The sequence below is a fragment of the Danio aesculapii genome, chromosome 5 (assembly GCF_903798145.1).
Source record: "Danio aesculapii chromosome 5, fDanAes4.1, whole genome shotgun sequence".
NCBI lineage: Eukaryota > Metazoa > Chordata > Actinopteri > Cypriniformes > Danionidae > Danio > Danio aesculapii.
Genome location: NC_079439.1, coordinates 16262391 through 16289070, shown reverse-complemented (window position 1 = coordinate 16289070; position 26680 = coordinate 16262391). Strand labels below are relative to the sequence as shown.

Genomic DNA, 26680 nt, shown 5'->3' with positions numbered 1-26680 from the left:
AAGCACTCAAGGTGGTTCCTGGTCATTCTTAATAAGAGGGTTCCTCAGAGAACTGCTCCTTTTGAAATAGTGCCTAGAGGTTCTTTAGAGGGTTCCGCCGGCGTGGCAATTTGAAGAACCCCAAAAAGTGCCTCCATGAACCTTTCATTTTTACAGTGTTAATAAGAGGGTTCTTCCAGGAACCCTTGAAGTTCCTCAAAGAACTGCCCTTTTTTGAAATGGTCCCTAGAGGTTCTTTAGAGGGTTCCGCCGGTGTGGCAATGTGAAAACCCCCAAAAAGTGCCTCCAGGAACCTTTAATTTTTACAGTGTAGTGTGTCATAAAACGTTTCAATTGTAAATTTGTCAGTGTTCAATTTTGCAAAAATGTAAAAACTTTAAAATTAATAACTTTTATTTTTCATTTTTAAAGTAACTAGTTTAAATAATAATAATAATAATAATAATATGAATTTTACAAAATTTAGATGATATGATAATGAGTGTAGCCCCTCCCCTTTAAAAAACAGCCTATAGTGTTTAGTTTTTTTCACAGCTCTGCCAGTGAGAGTGGTTGAGCTCAAGCGCAAATGAAAAGCATCTTGAAGGGGGCAGGGCATGTCAGATAGTAGAGAGCATTTGATTGGTCATGATTTGACAAGAAACTGAAGTATGAGGTGACGTGATGTTACAGACACAGCCATAAGACAAATGAGCAAAAAACACAAACAGATCGGGTCTAGCGGATTTATTAAGATAAACAAACAAAATAATAACAAAGTGTGGGATGGAATCACAACAAAACTAAGGCTGAACACAAAAGGGCACACTCGGCATCTAGACTCCCCACCTTCGAAGCGCTGCAGCTTGGGCTATTAAGGTGCAGTCACACAAACAGACTGGAAATGCAAGCAAGTTTCGCAGTTCACTGCGTTGGAAAGTTCAAGCTTGGTGAACTCTGACCTGTGAAATCGCATCACGTGATTGCGTGAGACCAATCGAAAATCAAAACATGACCTCTTTGTTAAATTTTTTTTTTAAATGGACCAATCGCTCGCTTTTCCAATGTCTAATCATCTTGTTTAAGATCCGTCGTACAACAGAATTTCGCATGCTCTAACTCTAGTGTAACGGCATGCAACTGCATTATAACACAAAGGAATCTACGTAAAGGTGCAGTAGGGGATTGTCTGCAGAAACATTTTTGTTGTGCTGGTTGAAAGTCTTGACAGTCCAATAATAATGATTAAAGTAAATGATCTAAATGTATTTATAAGTGTTTTTATATTCTGGGAATGGCATAAAATTAAAAAAGGTTCATCCAATTAAATATTGTCGGGCTGACATTTCCCAGAATTCCGATAAGTAGCCCAAACTGTCAACAAATGTAGATTTGGGCTTCTGCGCATCTCTGTTAACGCATATCCACCATTGGCGCGTGCATGCCTGCGAGTTCACGTGCACACGAGACAGTCGCAGTAAAATCAAATGCTAAATCAAAACTTAAAAATCCTGAATCAATATTGGAGTTACTTTTGCACGCTGGAGGAAGGACGACACCATGGCTGAAGTATTTTCCCTTAGACAGGTAATGTTCTGTTTTAAAACTATTTTAGTCACGCAAGGCTTATATAGATGTTGTTGTTATGTATAGGTTATATGCACAGAAGTGTTGTTCAGCCACTGAAATCTTCCGGCGAAAAATTGATGTGACTATTTCAGTTTCATAAGGGACCTTTTACAACATCGATAATGCAGATTTTATTTAGTTTAACAACAAAACATCAGTAAATAGCGCTATTCCGCCTACCCTACTTTACTGAGGTGAAGTTGGTTTTATATTCACATTGGTTCATTTTCGAACAATGACAGCCTCGCCTATACTGTTTACCACGCTACTCTGAATATTGAGTCTGAAATAGCATGTAAGTATGGCTTAGTAATAAGTTTAATTCCTGCACGCCGCCGGCCAACCATTAACTTCATTTCTAACTGGTGAATGATATGAACTAGTGGGTTGTCTGCTGTCATGTCGCAATTTCAAGAGGCGTGGCTTTAAAACCCAGTCCCTCCCCTGCCATCCAAAGATAATATGCTAACCGGTTAGCATTTTGGCAGATTGCTTACTGCACCTTTATTCAATATATATATAACTGGTACAAAACTTTAGAGGGCAACAAAATAGCAAAAATAAATTAAGAAATACATGGAACATGTGAATAAAACCGTTGATCCAGGGGAAAGTGACAAACTACAAGCTTTACATGTTAGTATCAGTTTTATATTTTCTAAATGCAAATTCTGCCACTGTTTTATCTCACACTAGCTTATAGATATCCTAACAACGAACAATACTGATACTAACATATAAAACATTTTATTTTAATTTTATGGGACCTGTAAATAAGCAGAAATAAACTTTCATAGCTCAGACGAGAGGAATATTTTTAGCCTTTCTCAGTGAGAAAACAAATATTTGTTTTATAAGACTTATAATTATAATGATGGTATAATTGTATAATTATAATGGTCACTAATTGCTTGAGGTTGCATGAGAACTACTCAAATGGTTTCAGACAACACGAGGTTGATTTCTGCGGATGGTTTCTTTCTACAGTTGATTGAACTATACCTTGAAACAGAATCTGAACCCTCAAAAAGAGCTCATGAAAGTAAAGCAGAACCTTCAAAAACATATCACAAGCGTCTACATCTCGACCCAAGTCTGTGGTTCAAAGATAAAGCAAAAGGAAATACAAACCGACAGAGCGACCCAGAGCACAAACCCATATTTTTTTAACAGCCCAGGGCCAAACTTCAACCAAGCAGATGTCCCATTGGTGCCAAACGCATTCACAGTGGAACAGGCAATAGCTGTGGATTGGGATGCATGATATTATCTGACATTATCAGAAAATTATGCAGATATGCCTTTCCGATAAGATGATGTGTTGATTTATGAACCCTTAATAATTTGTTGATAAGAAAGAGTGCTAGGAATAAGGTCAGGTCAGCAGTCTGCTCATTCTTGATGCAAGTTTTACCTATACAGTGATTTAGATTCACTGTTTTGGATTTTGACTTGAAATCGAGAGTAGGAATGACTGTGTACAATACCTAGTGGTAGGTATGTGCTTATAAGTAGGGCCACACAGAATCTGCGCGTACAGAAATCCGCAGATTTTTAGCCCGTCATGGAGTCTATTTATTGACTTGTGTAAATGTGTATAAATTTATATTTATTTAGTTTTTAAATTAATTTGAGTAATATTATTGACTAATATAAAAATGTTCATATGATTTATTTACAATACAGTTTGTAAAGTAATATTTTCTGTCTTTTAGTAGATATATTATATAAGAGACTTGCTCTGTTTACCAAATAAGTGGATCTAATTGGATTTGCATTGTAAATATTAAATAACAGTTAAAAGGTATTTTTTTTATTTCAGATATTAAGTTTTTTGTTACAATACTCCTAAAATCATTCCGCATAAATTCGCAGATTTTTAACAAAATTCTCCGTAGAAATAGCAAAAAATGTCCGCAGATTCTGTCTGGCCCTACGTATAAGTCAAGAATAGAGCGTTTGTATCTGCATTTATAAACTCCTTACTAACATATGTTAATGTAGAGTTAATGCTTAACAGATAATGAATTCATTATTTGCTAATGCTTAATAAATGATTCATACTGTGTAATAATAAAGTGTTACCAAAAATTAGTTACCTTTGAGATGGTTTTGGACTTAATAACGGGAGATGGAAACTAATTTGCTGACTAAACTCAGACTAATCAGCTGTCTTCATGCTTGCCTTGTTTACTGTTGGTTTACTAGGTAACCAATACTACAGTCAGCAACTCTAACAACTTGATGAAAATGCAAGTAAATAGTCATCGTCACACTAGATTTTGAACATGCTAAATTTGTTCCAATGGTAATGTTCGTACATCTTGCACACGGCGTACTGTCGTATGCACACAATATGCATGTCTACATTGTCTAAGTGGTATGCAGGGATACATGTCGTGTGCACTCTTGTATTATAACTTGTATTAAATATGACTTGACACTAGTCTTTTTGATTTTATTTGTCTTGATTTAATGGTCAGAATTTATGACGAAAAGGAGACACTTGGATTCTGTAATGGTTCATTGATCCTTTTTCCTTCGGCTTAGTACCCTATTTATCAGGGGTCGCCACAGCAGAATGAACCGTCAACTATTCCAGCATGTGTTAAGCAGCGGATGCCCTTCTAGCTGCAACGCAGTACTGGGAAACACCCATACACACACTCATACACTACTGGAACTGTGTTCCCAGAGGAAACCCACGCAAACACGGGGCGAACATGCACACTCCACACAGAAATGTCAACTGGCCCAAATGGGCCTTGAACCAGCGACCTTCTTGCTGTGAGGTGACAGTGCTAACCACTAAGTCACTGTGCCACATCTGTAAAAGTTATCAGTCTTAATTCAACATCTGCTCTGTCAAAGAGAGAGTTCAGCCCAAAAATTGCTAAATATCCTTACCGTTTCCTCACACTCAAGCGGTTCTAAACTTTTATTATTTTTCTTCTTCTATTGAACACAAAACAAGACATTCTGAAGCATGTTGGGGAAAAAAAGCAACCACAGACATCCAAAAACGTACTTCGCTACAGACTTCAAAATATTTTAGTTTGATAGAACAAACTCAAACAGGTTTGGAAGAGGTGGGATTTGAGTAAATGATGACATAATATTAATTTCATTTCACTTTAATACTTGGCTCTGACTAGGATGAGAATCAGCACCTTCAAGTCCTGGCCATAGTGCTCCACCGGAAAAAGGTGATTTGCCATCTCCAGGTTGGAGGAAAGTCCTTACCCCAGGTGGAGGAGTTCAAGTACCTTGGGGTTTAGTTCACGAGTGAGGGAAGGATGGAACGTGAGATTGACAGGCGGATTGGTGCAGTCACAGCAATAATGCAGTCGATGTACCGGTCCGTTGTGGTGAAGAAGGAGCTGAGCCGAAAGGCAAAGCTCTCGATTTACTGGTCAATCTACGTTCCTACTCTCACCTCTGGTCATGAGCTTTGGGTCATGATCGAAAGGACAAAATCTCGGATACAAGCGGCCAAAATGAGTTTCCTTCGCAGGGTGGCAGGGCACACCTTTATAGATAGGGTGAGGAGCTCTGTCACTCGGGAGGAGCTCGAAGTAGAACCACTGCTCCTCCACGTTAAGAGAAGTCAGCTGAGGTGGCTTGGATATCTGTTTCGGTTGCCTCCTGGACGCCTACCTAGGGAGGTGTTCCAGGCATGTCACACCAAGAGGAGGCCTCGGGGAAGTAACAGGGCACACTCTCTGGGAACGACTCAGGATCCCCCGGAGGAGCTGGAGAAAGTGTCTGGGGAGAGGAAAGTCTGGGGTTCTTGCTTGAGACTGCTGGCCCCACAACCCGGTCCCAGAAAAGTGGATGAAAATAAATAAATGAATGAATGAATGTCTTTAATACTTCTTTCGTTACAATATTGCTCCCATAAAGCCTCTCCCCTATGTCACAGTGCCTGCCCCGTAAGCAATTGTGTATATTCAGGGGGTAGTTGTTATGCACTAATCAAAAATGTAAGTAAAATACAAAAAATATTACGCTATTATTATTTTTTAAGCAAATAAGCAAAGGTATTACTTGGTGAAAATCCAGTTTCATAGCATTTGGTACACAGGAAAGTCATTCGGAATAAAGCGAGATGCTGTAACAGAGCTGGTGTCCCTTGCGAAACTGCAGGTATCAGGATTTATAGGCTCGCAGTGCTCACACTAATAAGGCACATTAACCGTTCAGAGCTGAAAAGCCTTAATGAAATCCCTTTCTCCCTGGAACAAGAATTAATAGGTTAAAGAGTATTTCCAGGGAAATCGTGAGTATTTATTGTAAACATTCATTCGGTCACTACTATGTATTTTCATCTAATGCAACCCTCGCTGACCCTTTCTGATATTGATTCCAGTAATTAGGGATCATTGATTGGGGTGGTGATTTATTTAATGCTGATTGGCCCTGCAGGAACTGTCTATTTAAATGCAAAGAGACTAAACGAGTTTTCGTTGATTCCCATTTTCACAGAGGACATTGAAGAATGAGTTGGGAGTCTTCAATAAAGAGTTCATATTTTATGCATATACAGTCAAGCCCGGAATTATTTATAGCCCTGGCGAATTCTGACTTTTTTGTTCAAATCTGAAGAAATGCTGAGATATATATGTATGTTTTCTACAATAATGCCTCTTGTACATTGCCTTATTGTCTTTTGGGAGAAGGTGGTGTCATGTCTGGTCAAAAGTTTAAAAAGAAGCTAAAAGTAACTAAAAAGTAGCAAAGTCAGAATTTGAATGATTTTGGGTTCAAAAGTAAATACGCAGTGTTGGGGGTAGCGCGCGTTACGCAATAATATTACTTTTTTCGTAATATTATTGTATTGAGTAACGAGTAAAATAATATATTACTTTTAAATATAAGTAATATTATTACTTATTTACTTTAGTTTCCTTTTACCTTGCTTAATTGGTTTTTAAAAATTTAATTGCTGAATAAAAATTACTTTAGTCAGGCTGAATCACACACTCAATGAGAGAGCATGCTGTGAGGGAACAGACAGTCGGCTCGCATTCTTCATCATCATCGTCTCTTTTTTCACAAAGGAGTCTATGCACTGTTCTAGTAACTGAATAACTCAGGATATGGGTTTATTTCGAGTCAAAGGAGGTATCTGGTACGTTAGCCCTTACTGAAGACATAACCCGTTTCATGACAAGTCCATTTAATTTAATGAACTGGTTCGACCGATTCTCTTAGAAGATTCTGTTAAAACAAACGATTCATTTGAGAATTGCCCATTATCACAACAGTCAGAAACAGAAACAATGGCAGGCCAAAGACTTACATTTTTGCAATGGATTCTTGTTATTTTTAACTTATTTTTAACTCGTTACGTGTAGATTATGTGTAAGTAAATCTCTTGACAACTACAAGAAACACGACATCGAAAAAAAACTAAACAAAACTGGATGCAAAGCACTACACCCGCACCCCACCTCCAGCTATGATGGACATTAGTTCACATTCTCCAGATTAACAATTCATATGACTAAACAAAAAAAAATTGTTATTGCTTTTATTGTTAAGAGATGCAGCATATGTCTACTGTAGAAGCAACTACTGTTTTGTAATCGTTGTAACATAAGAGTTTTTCTCTTTTGGGAAACAATTTACACATTTGTTAAGGCCACGTGAAGCAATTTATTCAATGAATGAAGCTCAAACATTTATTTTGATTTGGGGATTTATTTTATCGTCTTTTCATATTGTTATCAAACATTTTAAAGGTTTAAAATCAGTTTTTGCTCTTAGGCTTTATTGCAATCTTTATCTCAATGGACAGTGAATTTACTTAACTAATAACAAGAAACATTCAAAAGTAGCAAACACATTACTTGACATGCTTTCATTAATCTGTATGTACAGCATGTATAGCTCTGGGCTCAGAAAGTTCTCAAAATATAATATTATACGACATTTTTTTAAAAGAAAATGAAGGTGTAGGTTATATAGGTGGTTGTTAAATACAGAGCTTCTCCATAAAAAAGGTGAAAAAACACCCGCAAGTTCTGAAAGAGATCCAATCTCAGGCAGTCAAGGAAAAGTAACTCAAAAGTAGAAACACATTACTTTCCATAAAAAGTAACCAAGTTAACGCTATTAGTTACTTTTTTGGGGAGTAACTCAATATTGTATTGCGCTACTTTCTAAAGTAACTTTCCCCAACACTGTATATACAAGTGTGTGTAAAACATTGTTAAAAATTAAGGAACTTAAGTTGTGGCTAAACCATTCTCGTAGATTTGTATATTTCAAAATAACCAAAGTACTTCAACAAAAACCCTATTAATTGTAAAAAACAAAACAAAAACACAGTGATCGAATTTTGAGTGAAAAACACCGTGATCGAACAGCAATCATGCATGACGTAAGATTATAACTGTCATTTTTTTAGGTTATAACTGTCAAAAAATAAAAAGTAAGGTGTACAAGTCCTTGCCTTGAATAATTTTAGTATAGCTGAGACCATAGGACAACACTTGTTTCTCACAATGCTTTTAGGTTTTGTTACTGGAGTTTTGGTCTTAAGATTCATAAAATAAGGATCTATAAAGATATATTAATATATATAATTTCGTTCCCAGTTCCAGTGGTGCTAACATGTCAAAAAGACAGTACACCAGTAACTTGAGGAACTATGGAAACATTCACCCAGTGAGAGAGCTCATTTTAAGTGACAATCGATCCAAGTTATATTTTTAACAGTGCAGTTTCAAATGCAAAGGTTTCACATTTCACATGAAAAGTGCTACTTTTGCTGTCACAGTGTCAGGTTCGGGATAACGGTGTGGAAAATACTTCTTGGATTGTTTCAAAAGAGCAAACAGACTTCCTTGAAAAATAACATATATGGGTTAATGTACAGTAAGAAGCCTCTTAATTGGATTTCTGGACTGTGCATCTGCCAGATGCTTGAATTTGCATACTTGCACCAATTGTGTTTTAAGGTCAATATCAGTTTAAAGGTTAAAAATCAAAGGAGAAAACAAATGAAGTTGTTACTTGCAGAGGCCAATGTGTGCAATATGTGCAATCTGTTTGCATCATTTTCTGTGCTGAATATTGCACAATCATGTGCTTTGCCTTTTTAATGTTAAGGAGCCCCTATTATGCATTTAAAAAGGGTCATATTTTGGTTTTAGGGGTCTCTAACAACAGTCTGATATGCATGCAAGGTCAAAAAACACTTTCATTGTCCTATAATATGCATTTATTTTTTACCTAATTATCCCAGCGACTCCCATATAATTCGTTCAGTGATTAATTTGTTCCCAAACCCCTCCTTAGCTCGATGCTAATCTGTGCTGATTGGTCCGATGGCGACTGGTCGACTGCATTCGGCATGAGACAGAGAGAAACACCCACCACGGCTAATCAACAATTTTGAAGTAGTCAGAGTGCAGGGTGTATGTGTGAGCATACCTGCCAACACTCCAGTTTTTCCCGGGAGTCTCCCGTATTTTAGACCCATCTCCCGCCACCCTCCCGTTTTGTAATTTTTCCCAGAAAACTCAAGCAATTTCTACCCCCTCTCTGGTCCTCAGCATTTTGGTACGATCTTTGAAACCCCCGGGTCACCAACTTTGGTATCTGATCCGATCGCAGCGGCAGCTCAAAACACGCTTCATACTACAGTTACTAACACACTCACGCACACACACTGGTACACAATACCCGGTTCTCAACAGTGTTATTCAGACACCTCACCCCTGAACCTAACCCCCCTGGTCTCCCAGATTTTCAGGGACAAATGTTGGCAGGTATGTGTGTGAGCCCAATGCAGGACTGCATTAAAGAAGTGGAGTTAAACACCAGCATATTGCTCTATTCTTAACCATAAGACACATTCAGTATTAATCCACACAGTGGCAAAAGATGAACTATTTTAAAACTTGACCACCACACGTGTGTAGGAACAGCTGACGGTGGCCAAATCAACGACAAACGGCAGAGGATTGCGAGCTCATTTTCAATGTGGCTTTAGATGTGATATGAGAATATAAAAAGTTAACCAGATACAGTACAAGCGGTTACAAGTAACAAAACACAATTAAATACATCATTTGCAAGCTAGAGAAAATAAGGGGGCGACCATTTTAATCACACTTACTTACATTTGTGAAATGGAGGAAGAAACTGATCCATGAACTGTGAAGTTTCTTACAAAGTCTTTTCTGATCCTTCCTTTAACAAACGGTCGCTGAATCCCCCAGTGTAAGCCTGTAGATTGCTGAAGCACTCGTCAGAAAAATGGAGAACACAGCACAAGGCTGGGGCGATAATGCAAAAATAAACTTCAACCACTGACTCTTCACAGCCTCATCCTAGGGTAGGAAAAATAACAGTAACTTTCCTTCACACTTCAGACCACAGTGTCTTCGTGACATGATTCAGCCTGGATATGCTATAGCGTTTGTCTTCCTCTTTTTTTTCTACAGTGTTTGTGGGCAGGGGTTAAAGTTTTCCCGGGTCTGCACACGCAACAAATGGTTGGGGCTTGAAATTGTTACCGCAGCGATACATTCGGACCACTAGGAGTCGACTCTTTTATAGATAAAGCAATAGTTTTAAACTCAGTGCACTTTTAAATTTGAGCCTTAGCTGGATATTTTACTTCACTTAGAGCTGTGTTACACACATGGAAGGTCATTTTCAAAAACCCATAATAGGGGCTCTTTAACCACAAACATTTTAAAACATAAATCTGTCCCACCCTATATTAAGTGGCCTTAACTAATATGTACAGTTGTTACAATGTACTCATTGTGTAAATACATGTATTACATTGTACTTTTGATTGATTAAATGTATGCATGTAATTACATTTTTCACCCTCCCTTACACCTTAACCACACCTTAAAGGGCACCTATGGTGAAAAATCAACTTTTCAAGCTGTTTGCACAGACATGTGTGTAGATATAGTGTATAGACAGTCATATTGCGGTGATATAAACACACCCAGTCCTTTTTTTTTTTTTTTCAAATTTAACAACATAAAAACGGTGGACCAATTGGAGCGGTTTTCAGATCAACCTCAACTTGACGTAGGAGTGCGGTCCCCCCGCCCACCGAATGGATTGACAGCTTCGTATTAACATGTCCCAGTAGTCACGTGTATAATCCTATCAACAAGACCAGACGTGCGCAGAGCAACCGGGAATAAAAGGTGTGTTCAGTTTGCTAGGATCATCAATCATCATCAAATGTGATCAAGAGTGAGTTTCACATGTTTAAAATGTTTTAAAACAGAGCATGTGTGTAATGAATTACAGCGATTTACTTCAGCTTTACTTCATCAGCACAGCCGCGTGTCTGAACAAATATAAAGGAAGATGTTTCAATCACGGTTTGTGGACGTTAAATCAGGTTTATTTTGCACATTAACATAACAGATATCCATACAGCAGTGCGCTATTGGTGTGTGTCTGCGCTATGTGTGTGTGTGTGCGCGTGTCCTCGCTGTGTGTGCACGTGAACTTTGTAATGACATTGTGTGTGACTCATGGTTGCAACTCGCAAAAAGTACATCAAAAACTGATTGTTAAAGTTCTTACTGTAGTATTTCTCAGAAACGCGACGTGAGATCTGCTTCCTGAGGCAGCCGAGGGCGGCGATTGAGGCATGTTGTTGAATGGCAGCCCAGCACAAAAACACAGCAACAAAGATTTACCAGCTATAATACAGACACTTCAGACAGCTATAACAAATACTCTGATGGTTGTTTTCAGCTGGAACTTTACAGACACATTCTGGGGACACAAAAGACTTATCTTAAATCTGGAAAAAGGGGTAACCTATGTGCCCTTTAAACCTACCCATCCCACAAAACCTGTCCTGTTCGCACCTCAAGAGTACCAAAAGTGTTCTGGAATACATTATGAATGAAGTAAGTGCATTGGATTTATTTTTTTGATAACAGTAAATAGTAGTTAAGACCACTTAATATAAAGTGAGTCCCATAAATAAAACAAAAGTTGAAATAATGCAGATTGATGGTTTCATCAAATGTCTAAACATTGTTTAATAAGCGTGTAGTTCACAGTTTCCTTTCGATTACCTTATGGATAAAAGTAATGTGATATTTACTTCAAGAACCCAACAATTGCACTCTACACAACACAAAGGCTAAATATGACATTTCATAAATTTATATTAAGTACTGAATTTGAATTTCCGCAAGTGTTAATTATACAATTCAACCATGAGCAACAACTACTTTACTCCAAACAATTACGTTTAAAGATTTGTTGGGACGGTGTCTCTGCCAGAGAAGTGTTTTGTACTGTGCAGAAGAAAGGAATTGCCTGCAATTTTTGAGGAAAAGAATACAAAAAAACAACAATTTGACAGGAAAATTACAGGACATCCAAAATAAGGCGCTGTCTCAAAAAGACAGTGGATCCAGGAGGCTAAAAGACTGAAAATTACATGGACATCAAACAGTGATTTTACAAAAAAATAAAGCTTTTCCAGTTTTCATTCACCCAATTTCAGGCATTACTTGAAATCTTCATGTTTAGTTGAACAAGTTGTAATCATAGTAATCATGTACATGTTCTTGCAAAAATTACAGTTTTCTTATTAATTACTCATCCTCATGTCATTCCTAACCCCTGAAAGCTTTGGAATATCTTCAGAACACAAATGAAGATATTTTAGATAAAATCTGAGAGCTCTCTGACTTCTCAGACAGCAAGGATTGTTCAAAGTCTAGAAAAGGAACCAAAAACATTGTCAAAACATTACATGTGATTCAGTGGTTCGACTGTAATCATACAAACTTTGTTCGCCCACATCACCACAGGCTGCTCATTTACTATTCCTTATGTATTCCAGTGTTTAGAGTCACACACGTGTCATTTTGCTCATATTAAACACACACTGACCTGACGTGGAAGACATTGATGAACTGTCATTTTCACAGGTTTTTTTGGGACACAAAATTTTCGACTTTGAAAAGTTTTTTGACAATCGCCTTGGTTTATTATTGCTATGGAGGATGAGAGAGCTCTCAGATTTTATCTAAAATATCTTTTGTATTTCAGAGTCAAATGAAAGTCACTGAAACAACATCCACAATGTAAACACCAAGCCGTGTGCTTTACACAATGCCAACAGAAGACTGAACACAAGACACGAGCACACGATAAATGAAAACACTTACGGTGCACTCACACGTGACGTGCATGTTCCATCCGAGCCGTGGACAAAACAGACACAAACACCAACATGGCCAGATCTTGACGTGCACAGCCTGAGCACGGCCAAGACAGCGCTCATACAAATACGAAGAAAGACAATGACAAGAAATATGAGTGCTCGACCCAATAAAACTTAAGCCGAGCACAACATACTAGACAAGACAGTACTAGTGTCCGAACTCTGCTATCAAAACAAGAGTTAAGAAGACAGAATTGGCAGAATCCTGAGGCAAATGTTGTATTTTAGGGATATACAATGTTGTCTATTACATAATGATCCTCTACTGGGTTTGTAAAAAAGTTTAGCCAATTACAAAACAAATTCAAACGACCATTTTGAGTTTTCCAAATAATCAAAATCTTGAGATATTCTATATACAAGCACTATATGCAACAAACTGAAGTAATTGTCAAAAACCCACAAGAAGCACTTTGTTTCTGCACAAGGTGTTTGTTTCTGCCAGGAACATAAGTATGGATGTAATTGCTTTTCATTGTACACGCAAGAAAAAGAGCCACTAAAAAACAAGGTCAGCTAACAGCCCTGTTAATGGGGAAAAGGAAAGAAAAAAACAAAGGAATCCTGCAGAAATAAATGTTGTTTTGTATAGTATGAGCTGATTTATTTAATATCGGACCGAGTACAAAATTAAAACTTGCAAAGTAATTTGAAATCCTGTACATTTACAAATGTGTGGAGAGAATAGGTTATGGCATGACATATCAACAAAACACTTCAAAGTAAATGCTTTACTGGCGATAGAATACAATGCAAAAGTCTATTGTCGTCTACTCGCTTCAGAGAGCGCTGAGGAGTTACCTCAGAGGTTTGGACTGCATTACATGTACAATGCAAATTTCATTAAAAAACAGAAAAAGGCAGAAAGATAGACAGAAAAATGTGAGACATCTCATGATAAACTTTGGTAATGTCTATACCAGTTTTGTGAGTGATAGAAAAAGAAAAGAAAAGTCAGGAAGAAATATCATGCTTCAGCATATAGTAGACGACTCATTAAAACAGGAAGACCATTAAAATGTTTGTAAAAAAAAAAAACAAGAACAAGAAAAAGAAGAAGTGAAAGAGTGTCATCTATGCTGCTGACCGGCGTCTTATGATGAAGGCCCCTCGCTGCAGCTGTCCTAAATAAATCCTCATCTTCGTACTATCGCTCGTCTTCCTCACCCAGATCTGCAAGACAAAGCACTTAATTGAACAACTGTTTGGTATTCCCTTTGCATCCATTTGCAAATGTATCTTACGTCATGCATCATACTGTATATGTACAGTGGGGGAAAAAAGTACTCAACACGTCATGCTTTTTTTCCTGGGAATAATATTTCTAAAAGAGCTGTTGACATGGAATTAAACCAGATTTTGGTAAAAGCCCAAACAATACAAACATAAAAATAAAACAAACAAAAAAAATCTGAAAAATGAGTTGTGTGCAATAACAATGGAATGACACAAAGAGAAAGAACTGAACTACTGAAATGTGTTTAATAATTTACATAAAAGGCTTTTTTGGCGATGGCATCTTCAAGACGCCTCTCATATGGAGAATGAAGTTATGCATTGCTCTGGTGCGAGTTTTTTAACAGTGCAAAAATCTTGATGGTTCTGTAAGTCTCGTCTATCAAATCTGATCTTTATTTTGTAATTTATATTGGATTGAAGTCAGGTGTTTGGCTGGGCCATTCTACAGCTTGATTTTCTTTCTCTGAAAGCATTTGAGAGTTTCCTTGGCTGAGTTCTGGATCGTTGTCTTGCTGAAATGTCCATCCTGGTTTCATCTTCATCATCCTGCTAACGTGGATGTTGAACTGAAGCAGCTAATAATCTAGAGATATTTCAGCTGCTGTCTGGGCTTTCACTGCTTTTCTACACCTCCCTTTCTTCATGTGTTCAATACTTTTTCCCTGCATCGTTTCATTTTATTACACATAACTTAATTAGTAAACTAATTGTTTTCTTTGGTTGTTACCAACATCCGATGAAAATTTCAGGTCAACAGCACCTTTAGAAATATGTTTTCTGAGAAAAATGGTAATGTGTTGAATATTTCTTTTCCCCACTGTATATGTACTTTTGTCAAAAATATAAATATTTCCATAAGTATCGATACTGGAATGTTTAAAACAACACAATCTTGCTTTTGATTAGTATTGATACTGTTAGTTACCCTCTTTAGCCCTCGATTTGGTTAGCTTTGGCCTCTCGCTTTTACCAGCAGCAGTTGACACACACTGCACGTGAGCACACTACAGTACACTACAGTACACAGTCCTGTCTCCTTGATGTATCCATTTGCAAGATGGAAAGTGTTGAAACACTGCAATTTTTGGTTGAGGAGGTTTTGGTTTGTGAACAAATAAACAAGGATGGACACAAACAGGCCAATATGCAAGCATTGCTACAGAGCAGTGCCAAGTAAATGCACTAATAGCGAAGCACTTGAAATATAGCAATGCAGAGGTGTGGTTTCTTTGCAGTATCAAAAATGGTATGGAAACATTAATATTTTTCTTGGTATCATATTGAAGGTAAAATTCCAGTATCGTGGCAACACCATTGTCCTGTATATGATTATTGTATCTGTTGGTCCCAAATAATGTGCATTTGACCACCACCGGAACTCAGTGACTGGAGTCACTTTTTAAGATTTGTGCTAACCACCTAGTGGCATATGGTATCATTTTATGATAGATTTAAACATAAAAGCCACTATACCACACCATTACACAAAATGAAAGAGCAAGGATTTAAAACTACTCCGACTGTGTTTGTCTGACAGAATTAAAGTCTTACACAATGAGGATGGCTTGATGGTGAGTAAATTGTGCACTCATTTTCATTTCTAGGTGTACTATTCCTTTAAACTTTCTCCCTAAACGCATTAATCCTGTCGGATCATTTTATAACAACATCATTATATATTTGACTATACATTTACCTTGTTCTACACCACAGTAGTACAAATTCAATTTGTCATTATAATGTCATTAAGAATAAATATTCTGTCAAATATTTGCTAAAAGAAAGTCAAATAATAGACAATTTCAAACGTCATAAAATGTCACTCTAATGAACACCCTTCAAGTAAAGTGTTTGTCTTATAGAACAATATGGGGGCAAATAAATGATAGCAGTTTTTCATTTTGGGGTGAACTTAACCTTTTAAAGTAGTTTACCCAAAATGGAAAGATTCTGTTATCATTTACTCACCCTTCACTTGTTTAAAAGCAATCTGAATAATCAAAAAAGGAAAGACAAAGGAAGAAATTTTGAGGAAAGCTAAACAAAAGCTAAACAAAATCTGTGACCACTGGCTTTCATAGTAGGAAAAATAAATACTACGGAAGTCAATGATTACAGATTTAAGCTACACTGTAAAAAATGCTGGGTTCCCCGCAATCGATTTGCTTTGGGACAACATGAAAGAATTAAGTTAACTTTTAAATTTTCACAAATTTAAGTGGATTGAACATAAAACAATTAAGTTGTAGCAAAAATAACCTCGAGAATTGTGTTGTTTCAGCTCATTTTAAATAAGTAGTTTGAACAAATGTCATTTTTGAGCGTATCTTTCCTACTATGTCCTAAATGAATTCTCATCAATCAACTCACCCAGATCTGCAAGAACATCAAAATCCAAGACAAAAGCGCTTGAGCATTTCTCCTCTACCAACCTCCAAATGAATCCTAAACAGTGATTTGTACTCGAAACCCACCAGCTCAGCAAGTAAAATTCCAGATCTATGCGGTGCGCTATTGATGCTGGCGTTAAAAGGATGCAAATGAGACAAAAGCCATCGGAAAGACATCCTTGTACGATTTGATATGCATGCAGATTACAATAAATGAGAGAGGACTAAATGAGAATTTTCCTCTTCTGGCCCTCTAAAAAAGCTGATGCACTTGGGCCGATCTCAATAACCCGCTGTTTATTCCCCCCTCTGAGCAGGTCATTAGTTTGAAGAGCGCAGTCATTTGTTTAGAGCCAATCAGAGGAGAGAATCAGACACAAACCTCATTGGTCCCCACAGAGCTGATGACACAGCTGATCTTGGTGTTCTCCTTGGACTCCAGATAGATTGCTTGACTTTTATGGTACCTGAAACAATAACGGCATCGGTCACTTAAGATCACCATTACAGTAAATTCCCTTCAGAGGCATGCTCTCAGTCAGGTATTGTACGTGAGCTTATCTCCCCCACATCGCTTTGGTGGAAAAGCAATATTTAGGCTTAAAGGATTTCATAGAAATGAAAAAATCTGTCGTCATTTTCTGAGCCTCGTCAAGTTCTGCACTGAATTTATTCACCGTATGAAGATATAAAAATATGTGCAATAAAAATACAATAAAATAACATTTCTGCCAAAGTGAGTAATGGAAGCTTCTAAATATAGAGGTGGGATTTATGTTTTTCCACAGACGAGCAGTGTTGGGTAAGTTACTTTAAAAAAGTAACAGATTACAAATTACTGACTACTCCTGGAGAATTGTAATCTGATTACATTACTAATTACTTCATGTAAAAAGTAATCCGATTACTAATTACTGACTACTACTGGAGAATTGTAATCTGATTACATTACTAATTACTTCATGTAAAAAGTAATCCGATTACTAATTACTTTACTTTGGAGTTACTTTTAAAACATATAAAATATACCTATAAAAACAAAATAAACTGCAGCTCTTCCAGTAATTTAATATTCACAAAAAAACATTACAACGGGTTGATCACAGCAGCTTGACATATTCAAAAGACTTAAAGAGTTCGCCCAAAGCTTAAAACTCTCTCATCATCATTCACTTGTTCCAAGTCTGTTTGTCTTTTTATTTTTTTTTACACAAAGAAGACATCTAGAAGAAAATTTGACACCTGTAACCATTGAAATCAATGGTATGAAAAAGCACTGCAATGTTTGGGTTTTCTGTGTTTGTCTGAGTTAATTAGTCTACCTAAATATGTGTATATTTCAAACAAAGCATGAAGCTGATTGGTCAGTTATTGTCGCGTGACTCACAGTTTTTAACTGGTGCGCCTAGGAAATGGGAGCGTGCACAATATGCGCTTCGAATATGTGTGCGCAAGCCACAGGCCTCCGTTGAAAATAACGAACTTGTGCACGCAGAAGTCGCAATATATGAACTTCCGCATAAGCAGCTACGCTTCTCTTCACATTCAGAAGATACCTTCACTCTCAATCCTGCACAAAAAAATTCAATTTAGCCTGTTTAGGCTGAGCTGGACGGTCATGTTTTTGAGTGCCAGTGTCCTTCTTGGTGACGAGTATTGCCATAGAGTGCTTTCTTTTCAAGTGCTTCAACAAGTTGCTGGTTGAGTTCTTTAGACACTTGACATAAGACTGCATTTTACAGCAATGTTTTTGTTTTTACACTCAATGAAATCAAAGTAATGTCTGTATTTCCACTTGAAGAAGCAACCACTCTTGTCAGCAGCTATTTCAGCTTGTGTTCTCCAGCAATTTAAAAGCGCATGCTTATTAACTGCAACGGAAAATATGATTTAAAAGAAGCATTTTTTTCTTCTAAAAACTATATTTTTAATGAAAGTACACAATTACACTGACTTTAGTAACTGTAATCAAATTACAAAAATTTAAAATGTCTTTCCTTAAATTACTGCGTTCCCCAAAAATGTAATCAGAATATAGTAACATGTTACCATGAAACGCCTTACACCCAACTCTGCAGACGAGACATTAGAATGCAGATATTATATAAATAAGTCACCTTTTCATAGTTTTTGTTACATTGAAAAAAAATTATGCATTGGATTTACTCAATTATTTTAAGGTAAGTGGTTGAAAACAATTTATATGGGCTGAATTTACACAAATAAATTAAAGTTAGTAATGTTCAATTTCATTTGTTTGTTTAAATTCAGCACATATAAATTGTTTGCAACCACTTACCTTAAAATAATTGAGTAAATCCAATTACTGTATGTGAGTTTAACCCCTCACATCGCTTCGGTAAAGTAAGCAATATTTAGGTTTAAAAGATTTCACGGAAATGAAAATTCTGTGGTCATTTTTTTCTGTTCTGTACTGAATTTAGTTCACTGTATGAATCTGAAATGCAATTAGAAGTGCACTAAAATACAATAAAATAATATTTTTGCCAAAGTGAGTAATGACAGCTTCTTAATGTAGAGGTGGAATTTTTGTTTTTCCCCAGATAAGACAATTAGAGTAGATATTATATATTGAATCACATTTTCATCGGCTTTGTTACATTGAAAAGAATGATTCATTGGATTAACATCTATCTAATTTCTTTAAGGTATGTGGTAGAAAACAATTTATATGGGCTGAATTTAAACAAACAAATAAACATTAGTAATTAATGTTTAAATTCAGCTCATATACATTGTTTGCAACCACTTACCTTAAAAAATTGAGTAAATGCAATGAATATTTTTTTTGTTTACTTAATAAATTATACTGCCTTAATTAGGCATGGGACGATAACCGGTTTCAAGGTTTACCACTAAGGTTTTAAAACCTAAAAAGTCAAAAGCCAAAATGTTCTGTTATACTAATCCTAAGGTTTTTTAATGTGTTTTTTATGTTTTTATGTGTATAGTTTTTTTAATTAATTCAGATAGCAGAAGTCAATGATTTATTTTAATTATTTAGCCTGACATGTATACTCTTTCAAAATATTATGTTTCCTAAAATGAAATATATTGCGTTTAATTTTTTCACTAAAACATTTAAAAATAACTTTTAAATTTTAGAGCGATAATCACAATAACGTGAAACCGTGATATTTTTATCCAAGGTTGACATACCGGCAGAAACGTATACCAGCCCATGCCTAGCCTTAATAAATTCCATTATGGTTTTTCAATGTAATAGTTATGATTCTATTCTAATTGGATTATTTCTGACTGACAATATCACTGCTTGTAAGTGCCTTGTTTTTGATTTATTAAAAAGCTATTAAAAAAAAGGTTACCTGTTAGGAATCATGATTTTGATTTACTTAAAGAGAACCAGCTTGAAAGAGTCATTTGTTTGTAAATAAGATTAAACTGCCGCTCCATTGAATGTTTATAATTAAAGAGTTTAATAAAGAAATTATAAACAGATATAAAACTAAATTCTGATTGGATTAATAACAAAAGATAAATAAGACTACATATAATTATACTATTTAAATTTTTTGTTGTTTCTCGTATTTTTGTTTTGGCCAGTGAGATCAGAAATTGTGTGTTCAGAAGTTTTCAGAAGAACACTTTACTTGAAGGAGGCATTCATAAGACTGTCATGACACCTTTATGATCATGACATGGCCTTTGTATGTGTATCATGAATATTTTTCTGATCAAATTTCTAAATAAAAATTCTTAATATCCTGTCAGATAATTTTATAACAGCGTCGTTAATATTTGACCTCAACTACAGTGGTGCAAATTAAAGTAGTGGTTTTAATGTCATTAGGTGTCAATACGCTGTCAAACAGTTTTCATTTCATAATGTTTAAGTTTCCTCCAAAAGGAAGAGATAAGACTATTTTAAATGCCGTAAAGTCTTAATGAACACCCCCTTCAAGTAAAGTGATACCTGAACGTTTTATAGAACAACATGTGCATGAATAAATGAAAGCAGAGTTTTCATTTTGTGGTAAACTAACCCTTTAAAAGGTGATTTACCCAAAAATGTTACCCAATTCTTTTATCATTTCTTTTGTTGAACACTAAAGAAGATATTTTAAAGAAAGCTAAAAACCTATAACCATTGACTTCCATAGTATTTGTTTTTCCTACTATGAGAGTCAACGGCAGGGACGTCGCTAGACCCAATTCACTGGGGCACGTGCCCCAGTGAAAATCTCCAGTGCCCCAGTAAATGCATTGAGATATGATTTACTTCATATGCAAGTGTATTTATAAAGAGCAATTCCGAAATAAAGACGCTATTCTCTATGTGCAACCGAACCAACGCTGGTGAAAGCAGAGTAATCAAAAAGCAAACTGACGCATCTCCGCGTGTGCGCAGAGAACACGCGCGCCTCTTGCACGCGCGCCTCTCGCACGTGCTGCTCTTCTTCTGCTAGTCCCGGTAGTTAACATGCGCGCCAAAAAAGCAGGCTGCTTGTTACGCGCCGCTCATGCATTGTAAAACCAGCGTAACAGCCTTTTTTTGTTTTGCAAGTGGGCAAAACTAAAGTTTAAACAATATGATGGTGACCTTACTAAGCACGCATCCTGATAGATTTATTTTGTATGAAGCAAAATGGAGGGATGAGGAGTGAGGGAGGTAAGACTTAACAAACCTAATTATCTGCCATGTGTCAAGTCTACAAAAGATAATCCTATAACACATCTTTTTTTTTGTATTTTATTGAATTGTCTATAGAATTTCATTGAAATGAAATTTAATATTTAGTGTGTATGTGTATGTATATGTATATATATATATATATATTTTTAGGGGGGGGGTAAATGGGTTACGTGCCCAGTAGAGCTTTATGTCTAGCAACGCCCCTGGTCAACAGTGCTTAGTGTTCAACAGAAGAAAGAAACTCATAAAGGTTTGGAACCACCTGAGGGAGAATAAATAGTAAGTACATTTAATTTTTGGGTAAAATATCCCTTTAAAAGACAGATAAAGCAATATTTCACTTCTAGACTTCATTATTTGACTCTTTATATTAAATCACATTTAACACATACAACAAAATGACATTAACAAATCAAGTAAAACATCTAAATATACATACACAAATTCAGCAGTGCTAACAGAAACGGTTGCAAACAGCACTAATTAGAGTGAGAGCTTGTCAACTTTTAAAAAACGGCAAGCATAGAGAGCATAAGCAGCCTGTGGCTTCCACCTTCTCGCGCAAACATCCTCTGGTGAAGTTCAGATAGAGGCAGAACTCAACCTCGCCACTCGTTATTTAAACAGCTGAATAAAACTGCATTTAATATACATGTAACATTATACATTTAATGCCTGCGGTATCAACCTGGACCACATTTCCTCCTCCTCCTCCGCTTGCTCGCTCATCTTCTCACACAAATATTCCGGTTGGATTGCAGTGCTGAAAGCTACGGCAGCCCACTGTCTAAAGGGCACGACTGGATGAATGCATGCTGACACACTCATAAAAATCCAGAGGCATTCATGACGTTTAATGTCACAAACGCAGAAGTCAAAGCAATCTCCAGACCTCGTCCTAAACCGCAAGCTTTCTGTGTTATTATTCAACACGATGAATTAAAGATTTATATACTGTAGTCTGTTCAGAGGATTGCATGTCAGATATGTTGATCGTAAAGCATGTGGTGTTTACATTATTGAATATCACTAAACAGACAATAGGAAATACTATGTCAGTAAAGTGTGACTTAAATACTGCAACAGATAATGAATGCTTAAGCGGGCTAATAATATTGACCTTAAAATGGTTTAAAAATAACTGCTTTCATTATAGCCGAAATAAAACAAATAAGACTTTCTCCAGAAGAAAAAATATATACAGGAAATACTGTGAAAAATTCCTTGCTCTGTTAAACATCATTAAGCAAATATATGAAAAAAATTCAAAGAAGAGCTATTAATTTTGACTTTAACTGTATATTAGGGATGCTCTGATCAGGATTTTTGCAGCCGATACAGAGTATCGATTCCTTGTTATGGTGATCAGCCGATACAGAGTACCGATTCTGATGCTTCAAGCTTTATAATGAATTAAACACATTCTCAGTTGAAGTATGATACTTAAGTGGAGATTTCTCCTTACCTAAGAAAATAAATCAAAGATGTTGCATATAATTCCTTAAACATGTCACTTATAACCATTTAGTGTGGAGCAACTTTACAGAACAAAATAGATAAGAAAAATCACTAATAAAGCAATTTGGAAACGTTGCAAATCATGGAAGAAGAATTCAACATGTCTTAATAAAGTTCGGAGCGCATATTTGATGCATGAGTATTTAAAATGCACACCTATAAATTCATTACTAAAAGAAAATAGGTCCATAAACTGCTTATTAAAATACGTATATTACTAAAAGGTATATTATTAAATATTCCCTAATATTTCCTGCGAGGATTTAATGAACTTGCTATATTGTTGAAAACACAGAACATTCAGTTCTGATATGTAAAAAGATTTTAGTTCTTATAAGTCCTCTGCTTGAAAACAAACATTTGCGATCAGTTCATGAGATGGGCCAGATTAGCGAGTACCAATTGAGTCATGAAACATGATTATCGGCCGATACCGATCTCTGGCCGATCCCTACTGTATTTAGTGTTAATAAATTAAAATAACAGCTTTAAATGTAATTAGGCATGTGCCGGTATCACATTTTCATGCTGCGATTAATTGATTGAGCTTTTATGACGGTATAAGGTATTATCACGATATTGTAATTTTACTAAAGAAACAGGTAAAAAAAAACACAAAAAACTTCAGTTTCGTCAACTTAATAACTTTAATAACTTTTTAATTAACTAAAAGTACTTTAAACATTTAAATACAAATAAATATAAATAAAACAATACACAATATAAAAGTAAACTTGAGCAATTATATCAAAGTGAATGTGCAAAGAGAAACCGTCTTCGATCAGCAATCCCTCTGCATTTTTTTGGAACCCAAAATATTTCCAAACCTCTGACTTTACCCTTTTTGAAAGGGGATAAATTGTCGGCAGCGCTCCTCCTTCCGCCATGCTTCTTCTTCGTGTGAGGATTAGAGAGCGGTGGCAGCGGCGGCGCGCACTGCGTGCACACAGGGCTTCTACATGCGGGGATTGTTTACATCAGAGTGCGCATCAGTTCTGCGCAGCATATACGCAGTGTTTCTTCAAGCGGTTGATGGAAAATAAGTTGAAGGGGGATAAATTGTCGGCAGCGTTCCTCCTTCCGCCATGCTTCTTCTTCGTGTGAGGATTATAGTGCGGTGGCAGCGGCGGCGCGCACTGCATGCACACAGGGCTTCTACATGTGGGGATTGTTTACATCAGAGTGCGCATCAGTTCTGCGCAGCATATACGCAGTGTTTCTTCAAGCGGTTGATGGAAAATAAGCTAAGGCGCGTTCTAAGAATATAAATTCGGATCTATTCTTTTTCACGGTATTTTGAAGTGCCCGCGATAACAATATCGTGCATATTCATTACCGTGATTTATCGCATTACCGAATACCGGCACAAGCCTAAATGTAATAGATATTAAAGACAACACCATCTCTACAGGTCAAACCAAATAAAAATAAATAACCAATAGAGTTTATATCTACATGCCATACTACTTTAATGTAGGAATCACAATAAAAAACCCAATTTAAAATACAAGGTGGGAAATAAAAAATAGCCTTCAGTATAGAGCTGAAAACTAATTTATTAGCCCTCCGGTCAAACTTTTATTTCCCAAATGATGTTTAACAGAGCAAGGAAATGTTTCACATTATTCCCTATTAAATCTTTTTCTGGAGAACATCTTATTCCTTTTCGTTTTTACGGAATAAACAAATAAATAAATAAAATTTTCTCAAATACCAAAAACATTCAGGTAAATATTATTAGCTATCTTAAGAATTTTTTTTGATTGGCTACAAAACAACTTAGTTAAGCCTTTAAATTGCACTTTATCTGAATACTAGCATCTTGTACTGTCATCATGGCTAAATCAACTAAATCAGTTATTAAAAAGAAGTCACTAATAAACAGTCATTCAGAAATACTTGAAAAAGAATTTAAATTTCACAGAAAGGGCTACTAATTTGTTTATTATATATTTATGATTAAATTTGACATTGCATGATATTATAGACCTACACAGTAAAACCCAACAGTCAACTTTATCAAATGAAATGTGTAGTTAACTTAAAATTGACTGAAAGTTAATTCTACTTATTTGAAAAGAGATTTGAACTCAGTGTTGAAGGTAATGAGTTAATGAAATACCTTATTACTTCAACTTAAATGGAGTAAGTTCACAGTACTCCTATAGATTAGCTTTTCTTTTACTCAAATGGTTTATTGCAATCGGTTTCCTCAAATGGTTTGAGTTACCTTAACTTATTGGGTTTTACAGTGTATAGACTGGTAGATAGACAGATAGAGACATTGTGGTTAATGTAAAATGTAGTATCATAGAAGTGAAAATCAGAAGGGTGATTGCTCCATCTTGTGGTCAGCAAAAGTATTATTAAGTGACTGTTTGCATTTTTTTGTTGCATCTCCCTGCTAGATTCAGAAGCCAGTGTTTTAATGTAAGCATGAGCAATTAGCCCATGACGGTAAAGTCTATAACAACAACAATACCCTTCAAAAATATCATCATAGAGTAGAAAGCCCTGTAGAACAGTGAAGCTTACCATCTCTTATCATAGTAGAGTTTGCCCTCTTCTATCCGTGCCTCATATCGCTGAGACGGGGTGTCAACCGGAGTGGACGGGAGGTGCTCTGGAGAGGACGGGGAGGCTGAAAAACATCCCAAAACATTGATTTTTAGTTCATTTGCAATTCATTTTACAGCCTTTGTATTTCAAATAAACTGGAAATTATGTGGGGGGAATCACCTCTAAAAGACAAAACGTCCATACCTGGTCTTTTCGGAGATTTAAGCTATAAAGAAAACGAAGCAAAAAGACAGATTGATTTAAAACATGACAGACATTGGAGAGCAACCTGATTTCTTGGTGAAACACTCATCTCCAGTAATTCTAGCACTGTGTCAGTGTTATTTTCTTATTTTCTGCACTGAAAAAAAAATTATTCATTGGATTTACTACATTTGTTTAAGGTAAGTGGTTGCAAACTATTTATATGAACTGAATTTAAAGGTCTAGCAAAATTAAAAGAATGTTTTTAGATGTTAGAATGTTATGTTAGTCTTAAAGGATATGTATGAGCTAGTATCGTAAAAACAGTGCCAGAATTTGCATTTAGAAGATATAAAACCGATATAAACATGTCAAACTTGTAGTTTGTGACTTCCGCCTAAATCATTGGTCTCAAACTTGATTCCTGGAGGGCCGCAGCTCTGCACAGTTTTGCTCTAACCATAATCAAACATGGCTTGTCCAACTAATCAAGGTGTTCAAGACTACTAGAGACTATGAAGTAGGTGTAAGTTGGAGGTGGCTGGAGCTAAAATCTGCAAAGCTGTGGCCCTCCAGGAATTGAGTTTGAGACCATTGGGCTAAATGAATAAACGTTTATTTTTCCCACGTCACCTCAGACTCCAGTTTCTCATCAAATCTTGACCAATCTAATGCTCTCTAGTATCAGACATGCCCCGCCCCCTTCTCATTTGCTTTTCATTCATCTGTGATACAAACAAAAACCTGTTTTTTAAGGGGAGGAGCTACTCTGTCCCGCCCTTTTTAAAATTTTCAGTTGAGATTACGTCAAACATCGAATAAAAAAATGCACATTTCAAAACACTTCAGGGGACCTTCAAACAATTAAACAATTGAAAGTTAAACATGACTACATTTAATTTGTCTGTTTAAATTCAGCCAGATAAATTGTTTACAATTACTTAGCGCAAGAAAACCGAGTAAATACAATGAATCATTTTTTAGTGTGTGGATTGCAGCCTTTTTTATTTACATACAGCCAATTTCTTATTTGTCCGCAAGTAATATATGAATTTTGTATTGAATCATTTCGAGTTGTAATGAAATGTAATGAAATTTTAAGGCGATCCTGCTTTTTATTATCTAACATGGAGCTTTTAGGGGGAAAAAACTATATCCCTTCTTCAAAGAGGAGATGTGAGTCATGAGGACTTTCATTATGCTTTGATGAAATGGATTTTTTGATTTAACTTTTTCTTATCACACTAC

The 26680-nt window shown here is 36.1% G+C and overlaps 1 protein-coding gene across 2 annotated transcripts in view; it reads right to left on the bottom strand.

Moving 5' to 3' along the window:
- Window positions 1-13426: 13426 nt before the first annotated feature.
- suds3 (SDS3 homolog, SIN3A corepressor complex component) overlaps window positions 13427-26680 on the bottom strand; it is a 24356-nt gene continuing 11102 nt past the window's right edge. The window contains exons 9-12 of one of the 2 annotated variants that reach the window (XM_056457455.1): window positions 25409-25454; window positions 25205-25310; window positions 16859-16943; window positions 13427-14020 (exon numbers count right to left, since the gene is read on the bottom strand). In XM_056457455.1, coding sequence (XP_056313430.1) covers window positions 13922-14020; window positions 16859-16943; window positions 25205-25310; window positions 25409-25454 — 336 coding nt within the window. In that variant the 3' untranslated portion in view covers window positions 13427-13921. The remainder of the gene's footprint in view (window positions 14021-16858; window positions 16944-25204; window positions 25311-25408; window positions 25455-26680) is intronic. The other variant, XM_056457456.1, reaches the window with a different exon arrangement.